Consider the following 13,007-nt stretch of genomic DNA (forward strand, 5'->3'; position numbering starts at 1 on the left):
AGTGCTATAATATAAAATTAATAGTTCTTCAATGAATAACTATACATAACATCTTTTTGTATATATGCAAATGTATTTGAATGACAATTTTCTAGAAGTGGCATTGCTCAAGACATAAAAGCATTTTAAAATTTTGTAGAGATTGCCACATTGAACTTCATAGTGGTCTAACCATTTTTCACTTTTTTTAAAAATTAAATCTTTATTGTTCAGATTATTACATTTGTTCCTCTTTCCCCCCGCCCCCCCATAACTCCCCTCCTCCCAGTTCCCGCCCCACCCTCTGCCCTCACTCCCCACCCACTGTCCTCATCCATAGCTGCACGATTTTTGTCCAGTCTCTTCCCGCATCTCCCACATCCCTTTCCCCCCCAAGAATAGTCAGTCCATTCCCTTTCTATGTCCCTGATTCTATTATAATCACCAGTTCATTCTGTTCATCAGATTATTTATTCACTTGATTCTTAGATTCACTTGTTGATAGATGCATATTTGTTGTTCATAATTTGTATCTTTACCTCTCTCTTCTTCTTCCTCTTCTTAAAGGATACCTTTCAGCATTTCATATAATACTGGTTTGGTGGTGATGAACTCCTTTAGCTTTTCCTTATCTGTGAAGCTCTTTATCTGACCTTCTATTCTGAGTGATAGCTTTGCTGGGTAAAGTAATCTTGGTTGTAGGTTCTTGGTATTCATCACTTTGAATATTTCTTCCCACTCCCTTCTGGCCTGCAGAGTTTCTGTTGAGAAATTAGCTGACAGTCGTATGGGTATTCCCTTGTAGGTAACTGAGTTTCTTTCTCTTGCTGCTTTTAAGATTCTCTCTTTGTCTTTTGCTCTTGGCATTTTAATGATGATGTGTCTTGGTGTGGTCCTCTTTGGATTCCTTTTGTTTGGGGTTCTCTGCGCTTCCTGGACCTGTAAGTCTATTTCTTTCACCAGGTGGGGGAAGTTTTCTGTCATTATTTCTTCAAATAGGTTTTCAATATCTTGGTCTCTCTCATCTTCTGGCACCCTTATAATTCTGATGTTGGTACGCTTGAAGCTGTCCCAGAGGCTCCTTACACTATCTTCGTATTTTCGGATTCTTTTTTCATTTTGCTTTTCCGGTTGGGTGTTTTTTGCTTCTTCGCATTTCAAATCTTTGACTTGATTCTTGCGCTCCTCTGGTCTGCTGTTGGGAGTCTGTATAATATTCTTTATTTCAGTGTATGCTTAATTTCTAGTTGGTTCTTTATCACAACATCGAGGGTCTCATTAGATTTCTTGAGGATCTCACTACATTTATCGGCAGTTTCTAGAAAATTATTGAAAGACCTTAAAAGTGTGGTTTTGAACTCTATATCTTCCATTTCTGACATTTGCGTCCTGTTTCTTTGTCTCCACATTTTTTAATGTTTTCTTGGTGCACCCCCTAGTGGTCTTTGTGCGCAGTCTTGTTGTAGTTAAGCCTTGATTGTTGTAGCTAATACTAGGGGGGATTTGACCTCCAGGCCAAGTGGCTGTGAGAATTAGCTGTGTCTGCAGTGAGAGAGCTTCTGTCCTCTAGGGAGGTGCTAATCTAGCCTTTGCCTGAGGCTATCTGGCAAGTGCCTCTTTGCAGGGCTTGGGCGGGGCGGGTCCCAGGGGATCAACAGGGCGGGGCGGAGAGAGCAGTTATGGCTGCTCTCAGTCCTGTCCCCAGGTGCTCTGCCTCTCAGAGTCCCAGCAACTGCTGCAAACCTCGGAGAGAAAGCTGCCTTTGAGTTCCGACCAAAGCCAGACAGTCCCGCTTCTCCTGTTTGAGTCTGGGTCCCTAGAGACTCGCCTGGATCTGGAGCTCAGAGTCTGGGACTCCCTCCCAATTTAAACAGACACCGTGCCCTCAGCCGCCAGCCCGCTCCACATGCACTCCGCACCTTAGTATTTGACTTCAGCACTGTGCCTCCTCTGAGTCGCGGTATGCTATTCTCTTTCCTCCTAGTTGTAGAACTTCCACTCAGCCAGCCTTCCTGGATGATGTCCGTTCCGTCTTTTAGTTGTATTTTTGAAGTGGTTGTTCAAGGCAGCAAACTCCGGCGTTAACCTATGCCACCATCTTGGTTTCTCCTCTGAAGTGTGCCCATTTTTCACTTTCGCAGTAAGCGGTCTTTGGTAGAGGTAACTGTCGGGACTGTGTTTAATCATTAATCAAATGTCTGTTGAGATCAAAGAAGGCAATGTTGAAAAGCATGATTTCTCAGGAATGCAGTTCTCTCAACCTGTCCTCAGTTCTGAATGCAGGGTGTCTTCTCAGTCATTTAAAGTATGGTGGGGAAGGACACTGTTCCTGAGAACATTACCTCAAGTTACTTTTTTTGTGGTCTGTGTGTCTATCTTGTAGTAATTAATTATAAATTTAAAAATTCACCCTTGTTGCCCAGCTGACATGGCTCAAGGGTTGAGCATGGATTCCAGTTCAGGGCATATACCTGGGTTGCAGGTTGGATCCCCAGTAGGGGGTGTGCAGGAAGCAGCCAATCAATGATTCTCTTTCATCATTGATGTTTCAATCCCTCTTCCCCTCTCTCTTCCTCTCTGAAATCAATAAAAACATATTTTTAAAAAATATGTTTTATTGATTTTTTTACAGAGAGGAAAGGAGAGGGATAGAGAGTTAGAAACATCAATCAGCTGCCTCCTGCACACCCCCCATTGGGGTTGTGCCCGCAACCAAGGCACATGCCCTTGACTGGAATCGAACCTGGGACCCTTCAGTCTGCAGGCTGACGCTCTTTCCACTGAGCCAAATCAGTTAGGGCAATAAAAACATATTTTAAAAAAATGTACCCTTGTAGACACATTGTTAGGTAAGCTCTTTAATTACTTTAAAAGTAAATGTAATTAAGCTTTATAAATTATAGTTGGAAAAGGTGGAGCATAATTCAATGGTTCTAGGTGCACTGACACTGGCTCCTCTCTTTCATTCACTCCAGCCGGCTTCCTCAGGGTTCTGGGAGGGGCGGCTCTGTAAGACACGCTGGTTGGCTCACTTGATCCAGGCAAAGTATTTTTTCCTTTCAGGTTTCCTGGTGCCTCCAGGGCAGCACCAGGAAGATGACAGTCCAGAGGGAGATGAAGAATCAGATAGGTGCCTGCCAGTCACACTTTCTGCCTATGGCATCCAAATTGGAAAGGAGAAAGTAAAACTCATTATTCACAGCTCACATAATATTATACATAGAAAATCCTAAAGATTCCTCCCAAAACTCCTAGATCTAATAAATGAATTTGGCAAGGTAGCAGGATATAAAATTTAATAATCAGAAATTGGTGGGATTTTTATACACCAATAATGAACTGTCAGAATGAGAAATTAAGAAAAGAATTCCATTTGCTATTACAATGAAAAAATAAGGCACCTAGGAATAAATTTAACCAAAGTGGTATAAAACCTGTACTTGGAAAATTATAGAATGCTGAAGAAAGAAATTGAGGAAGATACAAAAAAGTGGAAAGCATATGCTGCGTTCATGGATTGAGGAATTAACATTATTAAAATGTCCATACTACTCAGAGCAATATATAAATTAAATACCATTCCTACTAAAATACCAACGGCATATTTCACAGATCTAGAACAAATACTTCAAAAACTTATATGGAACCTGAGTGGCTGCAGCAATCTTGAGAAAGGACAAAGCTGGAGGGATCACAATACCTGATATCAAACTATACTACAAGTCCATTGTAATCAAAACAGCCTGGTACTGGCATAAGAACATAAGATCAGAGGAACAGAACAGAGAGCCCAGAAATCAACCCATGCCCTTATGATCAATTAATATTTGACAGGAGGCAAGAGCATACAATGGAGTAAAGACAGTCTCTTCAATAAATGGTGTTGGAAAAATTGGACACGTGCAAGCAAAAAAAGAAGAACTAGACTACCAACTAACACCTATACATAAGAATAAACTAAAAATGAATAAAAGAATTAAATGTAAGTCTACAAGTCTATCATCTTTACATCTACCTCAAATGCCAAAGCAGTACCCTCATTGTGCCTGATGGTAGCTCAATAGGTTACTCCAGTTATGATTTTTTCTCTAAGCCCTTTTAGCCTCACTTTAAAAACTATTATGAATGAAACTGGCACACCGGTCCTGAGCTGTTCAGAGTCTCCGTCGCTAAGATCAAAAGGGCTTTCCGGTCGCGACTCCGCCTTAGTCTCCCGTGTCCCCAGACTTGCAGGTGACAGAACTGAGTCCCGGGGGTTATGAACTGGCCACAGTCTCAGCATGGTCAGTGGGGAGAAGGCACCATTCGGGTCTAGATTCAGGCTGTCTTCTCGGCCAGCCCGGAACCGGTCTCAGGGGCCCGTTTCCCTTCCTCGGAAGCTATTTTTTTTTTTTTTTTGAAATTTTTATTTAAATGTCTTATGTTCCCTTTTAACCAACACCAAAAAGAGAAAAAGGTTTTTTTGCCGTTCCAAACAGGAGACTCACTTCAGAGACGAGCTGGCGCGCGTGGTGTCCGCGGGCGTGGAGGCCCCAGATTGGGAGGCCTTCCTCCGGTGCATCCGCAGGTGGCGGTGGAAGGTGGAGGCCTGGCGGTAGGTCCTCCCGCACTGAGCGCACGCGTAGGGCCTGGCGCCCGTGTGGATGCGCTCGTGCGCCCGCAGGTTGGTCCGGTGGCTGAAGGCGCGGCCGCAGCGGCCGCAGCGGAAGGGCTTCTCCTCCGCGTGGATCAGCTCGTGCACGCGCAGGTCCGAGGCCTGGACGAAGCCTTTGCCGCACGTGGCGCAAACGAAGGGCCTCTCGTTGTTGTGCCTCCTCTGGTGCAGCTGGAACCGAGAGAGGTACTCGAAGACCCGGGGACACTGGTCGCACCGGTACAGCTTCCGGGCGCCCCCCGCCTCCCGGGGAGGCTCTTCCTGGGCAGTGGGGGCGCCCGGACTTGCCGAACTGGAGCTGCGTGGACTCTCCCCGGACACCTCGCTCTCTGCGGGCCCCTGAGGGCTCTCTTCCTCCAGGATGAGCCTAAAGGGGGGTTGGTGGTCTGGACTGGAAAGGTTGTCGCCATCTGCATCTGCATCTCCTGGTGCTGCTGGTCGGGGTGTCTCTGGGGGAGTCGGGGAGGGTGTCCCCGGGGTGAGCGCCGTGGTGGCTGCTGCTGAGCGCTGCTCCTGGAGATGGGCCAGGATCTGTCCTACGGGCTTGTTCTCTGAGAACAGGGCTTCCTGCTCCCCCATGCTGCCATGGACCATGCTGGGGGGCCTTAGGCCCTCATCTCCCAGGCCCTCCATGAACGCCTCCATGTCTCTGCCACTCGACTCCCACTTCTCCTGCCATGCGGCCCTCTCGCTGCTGGGCCTGTTGAGCAGGAACTGCTCCACTGACAGTTGGAAAATCATCTTCTGCTTACTGTGCGTGTCTGGCTGCAGCCATGAGCAGAAAGACTGAAAGATGCCTTGCAGCTCCGCCTTCCCAAGCCCGTGGCTGCCCTTGTTCAATGAGATGAGCCCAGGGCTGGGGAAGCCGACCTTCTCTGCCTCCTCTCCCTCCTGGTTGATGGGTCCTCGGCGAGATCTAAGCTTGAAGTTTCCTGCCCAGCGACCATTCCTGGTTGGTTCGTCTTGAGATGCCATTCTCCTCACGGACACAGACGTTCACGCTGGATGAGCCTGGCCCAACGCTGAGCTGCTGTGGGGCTTGGCAGTTAGCGATGAGCTCTGATGGGCTTCCCAAGGCTCCTCCTTTTATAGGCCCAGGGTTAGCAATGAGATTAAAGCCTCCTCAGGGACACAGACGTTCACGCTGGGTGATCCTGGTCCAACGCTGAGCTGCTGTGTGGCTTGGCTGTCAGTGCTGGTGGCTCTGATGTGCTTCCCTGTTGGGGTCCAGCCCCAGCAGGTCAAGGGTTCCCAAAGGTGTGGACGGAGTCGGCGAAGAAGGAATGACACGAAGACAGCATTCAGTTGATCAGCAGCCTAGTCAGGTTCTCTAGCCAGGTTCTGTGTATTATTGTTTTGTTACATCTGTATTTATACCAGTTGATTGTAATTCTATCAATTTCTATTCCAAAGGTTAGGGCGTTTCTTATCTCCATTCCAGGGAGTAAAGATTATGTAGCTTACGCATGATTGTTCGTAGTTAAAGTGATTAACTACCCTCCTGGCACTTAGTTAAGGGGTTTTATTCCCTCCCTAACTTCAGGGAAAAATCCCTACCTGGGGAAACAACCTTTCTCAGAGAGGTGACTTTGGTTTAAACACATAGGGCCAAGAAGGGGAGCAAACATATTAAGAACAGTATGTCATATACGCCAGGTCCCTTGAAACATATGCTGTGCAGATGTTTCTTCCCTGCAGCGACTGTGTCAAGCAGCAAGGATGGAGCAGCTTCCGGCAAATTCCCCCTTTTTATTTTTTAAATGATAGTGCATGTAAATCAACAGTCACTCCATCTATAGAGAAATATTAGGGAAAGTTATTCTGACTGGACATAGGACTCAGATGATTCAACTCAAAGACATCTGAGGAGCAACTTCTCACAGGCCTTTGCCTCAGTCAAGCATCACTGGTTGCAACTTGAACCAGCCCATGCTGAGAGGGTAGCCAGGAGCAGAGAGCCAGACACATGTCATGAAACCCAAGTCAGAGCTCTTAGGGAACAGAATCTCAGCTGCAGGATCATCACAGGCTTGTGTCTCCACACTTTGGGGGCTCTGCCTGGTTTTCTGCATCCTCCTCTCTCTGTGTGTCTGTTTGTCTCTCTCTCTCTCTGTCTCAGATCCAGCACCATCTCAGTTCTCACTTTCAAAGCCCAGGAATCCTACATGCTTAGAAGAGAAAGAGGACTTAACCCACTCAGCATGGATTGGGCATCTGCCCAGGTGGCCCTAGCCCACAGGGTGCATTTGTGTAATTTGGAGAAAGCAGATGCAGCCCACCCACCCTTTTCCTTGTACAGGACACAACCCACACAACGGTGCATGGCAGCCCTGTCCACTGCTGGTCCACTCAGCCGTCACTCAGCCGTGGCTGGGATGTGAGCAGGCAGAACCACATGGCCTCCCCAAGCATGTGGGTGGGGAGACTCCCCACACCAGGAACAAAAACAGCTCTAGGACTTTCTACCCAACTTCTTTCAGGCAGATCCGGTTACAGGGGGCTAACCAGTTTTGTGCTGGCATGTCCCATGAAGCAACTTAAGCTTGTAAGCATAGAGAACACGATTAAAGTTGATAAATGTGCTAAGGAAAAATAAAATAGAGATCATCTGGCCTCGACTTGTATCATTAAATGACAGTGAAGTATGAGATAATTTTTTGAGACTTAACCACCGAGAAACAAATGGTTTATTACAGAAAGGAATAGATGTTCTTCAGGTTCTCATTCTAGACACCTGGAATGGTTTGGGATTGTGTCTGGGGAGGGAGCAGGCATGAGACGAAGCCTCCAGTATGTCTTCTGGTCCCCACTGAACCAGGATATATGGCTCAGAGAAAGCGACCCGATTTTTCCTTTTTGAACTTTCTTTGAACCCACTCCCATAAACTGGCTCATGGTTTTCTGAAATCTGTTTGTAATTGTTAATCTTGTTCCCATGTTAGACATAAAAACCCATATGTATTTCAGGAAAGCGGCTCGTTTCTTCTGTATGTGTTTTTCCTCCCTACTCCCCGCCCTCTCCCATGTTTGACAAGACTCCCCGGGTTCCCCTGTCTCCCTGCAGAGCAGCCTCTCCTGCTGGGCCATCATTCACTCAGCTTCACCTCTCTGCCCTTCTGGTGACATGAAATTTCCTTTGACCTCAGCTGCCACTGATGGTCCTTGCCCAGCTCCTCGCCCTCCCTTTACACCCAATATAGCTGGACACACATTTCTAAAGGTCATTCCACTGGCCTTTGTGAAATGACAAGGCATTTTCTTCTCTTGTAGTTGGAGGTCAACATATTTATAATTGACCTTAGAATATTGGGATTGTTCCTACATTTTCTGTTTCAGATTTTGCTGCCTATTTTCTGCTCCAAATAACCCCAACTTGATTCAATTCAAGGCAATCGATACCAACTCTGGGCTGGATGGGCCAATCGTGGCAGGAGACAGGGATGGTCACATTTACAATGTGGGTATAATTGGGTTGATTAGCCCCGGCTCGGGCAGCAGGTCTGTGGAGTTTCTGTATCTCTTCTAACCCCATCATTCTGGTGTGTTATCTTCTTGTTTGGAGAATATTGAGTTATACAACATGTCTTATGCTGTACGTGTGACGTGACTTAAGGTTTTAAAAGCCTAGGGAGATAACAGTTTGGCTCATTCTAGAGATCTTGGCTTAAAAGCTGAAGAGGATTTGTAGGAGCCAGGTTATAAAACGTCGACAAATCTCTCAGCAACAGAGGACCCTTATGGGAAAGGCACAGTGTAGATGCAATGGCTTTCTGTGTGCATGGTTTAGCAATCCCGTGGCCGAGCCATAAAATTGTTAGGATGTAGGGGCCAAGGAACTCAGAGAAGCAAGAATAGTCTTCTAACGAGATTTAAAAGTGTTTTCTGCCAGGTGGGCAGAGACGGAAAAGGAGATCCTCAGAGCAAAGAAGGCCATTGAGAAAACCATTACAGAGTTAATCCTCTAATTAAATAGCTGGACACCTTCTGGGGCATTTTGATAACTTTCCAGAGTTTGGGAGATGCTCACGAAGAGAAAGCTTTATTAAGCGTGACTGGATAATTGTGTAGCGTGGGTGTCAGAGAACTCATTTTGCACTACCCTACCGAGACTATGAAATCGTTAGGAGCAGAAACTGGAGATGAATGAACATGCCTTCTGATGGTTCTGTAAAGGCTGTCACAGAACGTGTGCTAGTGAGCGTATTCTCCTCCGTCACCCAGACTGAAGAATGACTTACATCTGCTGATACACTTAGAAACAGGCACGTTCAGTGGGTCTGGTTCTCAGGCGTGGCTGTACACTGAAATCACCCAAAGGAGTTAAAAAATACACTGATCCCTAGGGTCTGCTCCTAGGGATTCTGACTTCATTGGTCTGGAGTGTGGCCTGGGATCAGCCCTCAGGCTACTTGTTATTTTAAAGGAGGAAAGGTAGCTTTACAACACAGTTACCCAGAGGTCCAGGGGTCAATGTTAGCATTCTGGGATGAGATGACAGCAGGTGACCTCTGATGTCACTGAGATGGGCAGAACTTCATTTCTGTGGTTGTGCCAAAAATGCATAAGCTGAATCTTGTTATGAGGAAAAAGCTGCACACATGCAGGTGAAGGGCATTGTATCAAATAAATGTTTTGGACACTTCAAAATGTCAATATTCTGCAAGACAAAAAGTGGCAGGAGAATGCTCCTCGATGGAAGAAAATGAGAGTCATGAAAATCAAATGCAGTGTGTGATCCTAGATCCATGATGCTGATTCTAGATGGAAAAAGAAGCTGTTAGGGGCAGGAGGGAAAAAAAGAATAGCGGGACTAGCTATAGTTATAAGAAATATTAATCATGCTCCGTGATTGTTTTGTTCTGATTAAAGAAAGCACCTTCTGTCCTGGCTGGGAGTTGGATGTCCTAGAACCTGGGAATTAACCTCAAAATGTGACCCATTCTCCTTATCTGAGAACTGCCTATCATCATGGAAAGATTAACAGCCTTGTTGTTAAAACAATGGAGTCCTGGAGGCACCCCGCCCTTTGCAACTCCCAGCCCACATTGCCTATAATCTGTAACCATTATACCCATTCTTACTCCTTTTGTCTACTTCCCCATGCCTTTTACTTACTTCCCTATGTAATCTTTGTACTTCCACTCAATATAAGCAGCTGGCTTATGGGGGAGGAGGTTAGAGCAGATTTTTGTGGCTGTCCTGCTGCTCTCCCCATGCTGCTGACAATATTGGAGAGTAAAACACTCATAAAGGATTCAGCCTTGTCTCTGCTTAACAGGCAGCCTAGACCCATTCATTGTCCGGTTTCAAAGCTATAAGGATATTGATGGGACAGTCTTGGAAAATTTAGATATGGACTGTGTATTAGATGTCATTAAACTGAAAATAACTTTCTAAGGTGTGCTAATGGTATTGTTGTTGTGTAGGAGACTACTCTTAGAAGAGACAAACAAATATTTCAGGGTTAACTGTCATAATATCTGCAACTTGTTTTCAATTAGTTTCAGTAGAAAACAAGCATATGCGACATGATGCTAACGACTGGTGATTCTGGGTAAATGGTATATGGATGTTTGTATTCTAGTAGGTTTAAACTTTCAAGATAAAAAAGATGGGAGAAAACATTTTGGACATTTGCACAAAAACTGAAATGACAAACTTTCATTCTCTATCACGGTCTGAATTTTTCGAGTTTGCTTTTAGGCCAACAAACAAGAACGAGAGCAAAAACCTCTGAGGTTATGTTGTACTGTGGGCCAGGAAATCCTTGGACACGAGTCCCTGGGGAGGCTGGGGTGGGGAGGGCCCAGGACACGTGCCTGTTCTGCCCAGGGGCATCTTTCTGCTGAAAGCCAGGACTTCCCTGCCACCTGCTCACCAGCAGGTCTAAGAGCTCAGTTTGGCTTTTGAAATCAATTTAGCCACAGAAAGTGCCCTACTCTTCCTTCTGCTGCCCTCGCTGGAGGGTTCTGGTTTCATACCGTCTTGGCTCACTGTGTGTTCCCTGAGGCAGCCACAGGGAACAGGGAACTGTCATTATCACTCATCACCACTCCACTTCCAAAATTACTCATCCCAGATGCACTTGGGAAACAGGAAATGGATACTGTTCTATGAAATTCTGGCTGTCTCCATGTGGGATGGACTCCAGGCTCATGTATTCCTGTTGACTCGGCATGTACCACTTTTAAACATTACTCTTAAAGAAAGACCTGAAATTGAGAATTTAAAATGTTCCTGTCTCCCACAGTTCCTTCCAAGGGAAGTGCCAGTTGGGCCTCTGAGCCCTGATTGGAGAATTTTTCCTCTCCCTGTACATTGTAGGGTCTCACGGAGACTTTCCAAAACTGGGCAGCTACCACCCATTGGTGCCCACAGCTCCTAGTCTGAACAGCAGTGGCCTTGAACTGACAGAATCCGTTTTTTTCACTTTTTTTGTTTTGTTTGTTCATTCCTACCCGAGGATATTTTTTAATTGATTTTTAGAGAGAGTGGAAGAGAGGGGGAGAGACAGAGAGTGTGAGAAAAACATCGATGTGAGAGAGGCACATTGATTGGTTGCCTCCCGCACATGCCCCAACCAGGGCTGGGGATTGAGCCTGCAACCAGGGTATGTGCCCTCGACAGGACCCTTTAGTGTAAGGGCCGGACACTCTACCCACTGAGCCAAACCGGCTAGGGCTCCAGTTCTGAATTCAGTTCCAGAATATTCTTCATATTCTATTGTAACATTTGGATGTGGGTTTAAAATGCAGATAACAGTGTGCTCTTTCTTCCTCTGACAAGAAAAGAAAATCATCAGGTTTTGCATGTTAGCAAGACCAGGTAGGGGAGGTGACTCTGAGCTGGTTTTGGATGATGAGCTGGTAACCCAGGGGAGGGCAGACAATGGGTAGGAGAGGAGAAGACAGTTCAGGCTGGTGGCCATTGGTACGGAGGTGTGAGCATGGAGCATTCTGGAAACCACCGGCCATCCGGAGGCTGGAGAGTAGGGTGAGGCAGGGGGTCACGGTGAAAGGTAACCCTGAAGAGGTGGACAAGGAACAGACCACAGGCAGTCTCACTTCCTGGTACGTTAAAGACTGTGGACTTCATTCTTCAGGTCTGTAGTTTTCCATTTTGCCATTTTTGAATTGTTTCTTGGGTGCTGTCATTGAAAAGGATCACTGACTATAGGCACATTAGGAAGAAACAATTCAACACAATGTTAAAAAACACGAAAGCATGTTTTAAAAAAAGAAATGAAATCATTGTTTCATATCAGTGAGATGGTATTTTCTGCACTTTTGTCAAAGCTCAAGGTTAGAAAAGTTGTGTCACCGTATCGCATGGATTTATTTTCCTAGGCTTTCTAAATTCAGAAATTCCCGAATCACAGTGCCTACTGGGAATGGCAGCCAATGTTTGGCGGCTCTTTCAGACGGATCTGCATTCAGCGGTTCTCAACCTGTGGGTCCCGACCCCTTTGGCAGTCGAACGACCCTTTCACAGGGGTCGCCTAAGACCATCCTGCATATCAGATATTTACATTACGATTCGTAACAGTTGCAACATTACAGTTATGAAGTAGCAACGAAAATAATTTTATGGTTGGGTCACAACATGAGGAGCTGTATTTAAAGGGCCAGAAGGCTGAGAACCACTGGACATGGATGGAACGGAGACAGGCATTCTGGAGGATTCTCCCTGAAGACCACATCCAGCACTTTGTTGGCTGGAAGTCAACAGGAACGCGGTCCCTGAGGCTGGAGAGTCAAGTGTTTCCACCTGGGAGTGAGCTGTGAATGGATTTGTATCTACTCTTTGGTTGAATTTAGCTATAAAGCATTCTTCACAGCCTATTGTAGCCTTTGGATGTGGTTTTAAAATAAAAATGATAGTATGCTACCGATTTCTTTCTCTGACAGGAAAGGAAAAACATCAAGAATTGGCAAAGAATCAAATGCTCAAGGATCGAGCCATTTGTACAATTTGTTTTAAAGTTATTTTTCTTCAACACTCGGAAGATATGTGTTACTCATGTGACTTCTGCAGCCAAGTAGCTAAAGACAAACGTCTGTCCTTTGTAGCAAACCTGCTTTCCACTCTGACTGATTTTGGGTTTTGTCTCTATCTTTAAAAAAAAATTTTTTTTCTTTTTCTTTTATTTATTTAATTATTTATTTAATTAATTTTTAATTAAATCTTTATTGTTCAGATTATTACATTTGTTCCTCTTTTTCCCCCCCATAACTCCCCTCCTCCCAGTTCCCACCCCACCCTCCACCCTCACTCCACACCCACTGTCCTCATCCATAGGTGCACGATTTTTGTCCAGTCTCTTCCCACATCTCCCACACCCCTTCCCCCCCCAAGAATAGTCAGTCCATTCCCT

General features: G+C 45.7%; 1 protein-coding gene across 1 annotated transcript; it reads right to left on the reverse strand.

Moving 5' to 3' along the window:
• Nucleotides 1-4,462: 4,462 nt before the first annotated feature.
• On the reverse strand, nt 4,463-5,374 carry LOC118662468 (zinc finger and SCAN domain-containing protein 4-like). The gene has a single exon (XM_036320965.1). The coding sequence runs from the start codon at nt 5,372-5,374 to the stop codon at nt 4,463-4,465; it is 912 nt and encodes a 303-aa protein (XP_036176858.1).
• Nucleotides 5,375-13,007: the final 7,633 nt, after the last annotated feature.

This window comes from Myotis myotis, unplaced genomic scaffold, assembly GCF_014108235.1.
Source record: "Myotis myotis isolate mMyoMyo1 unplaced genomic scaffold, mMyoMyo1.p scaffold_m19_p_9, whole genome shotgun sequence".
In the NCBI taxonomy this organism is placed as follows: Eukaryota; Metazoa; Chordata; class Mammalia; order Chiroptera; family Vespertilionidae; genus Myotis; species Myotis myotis.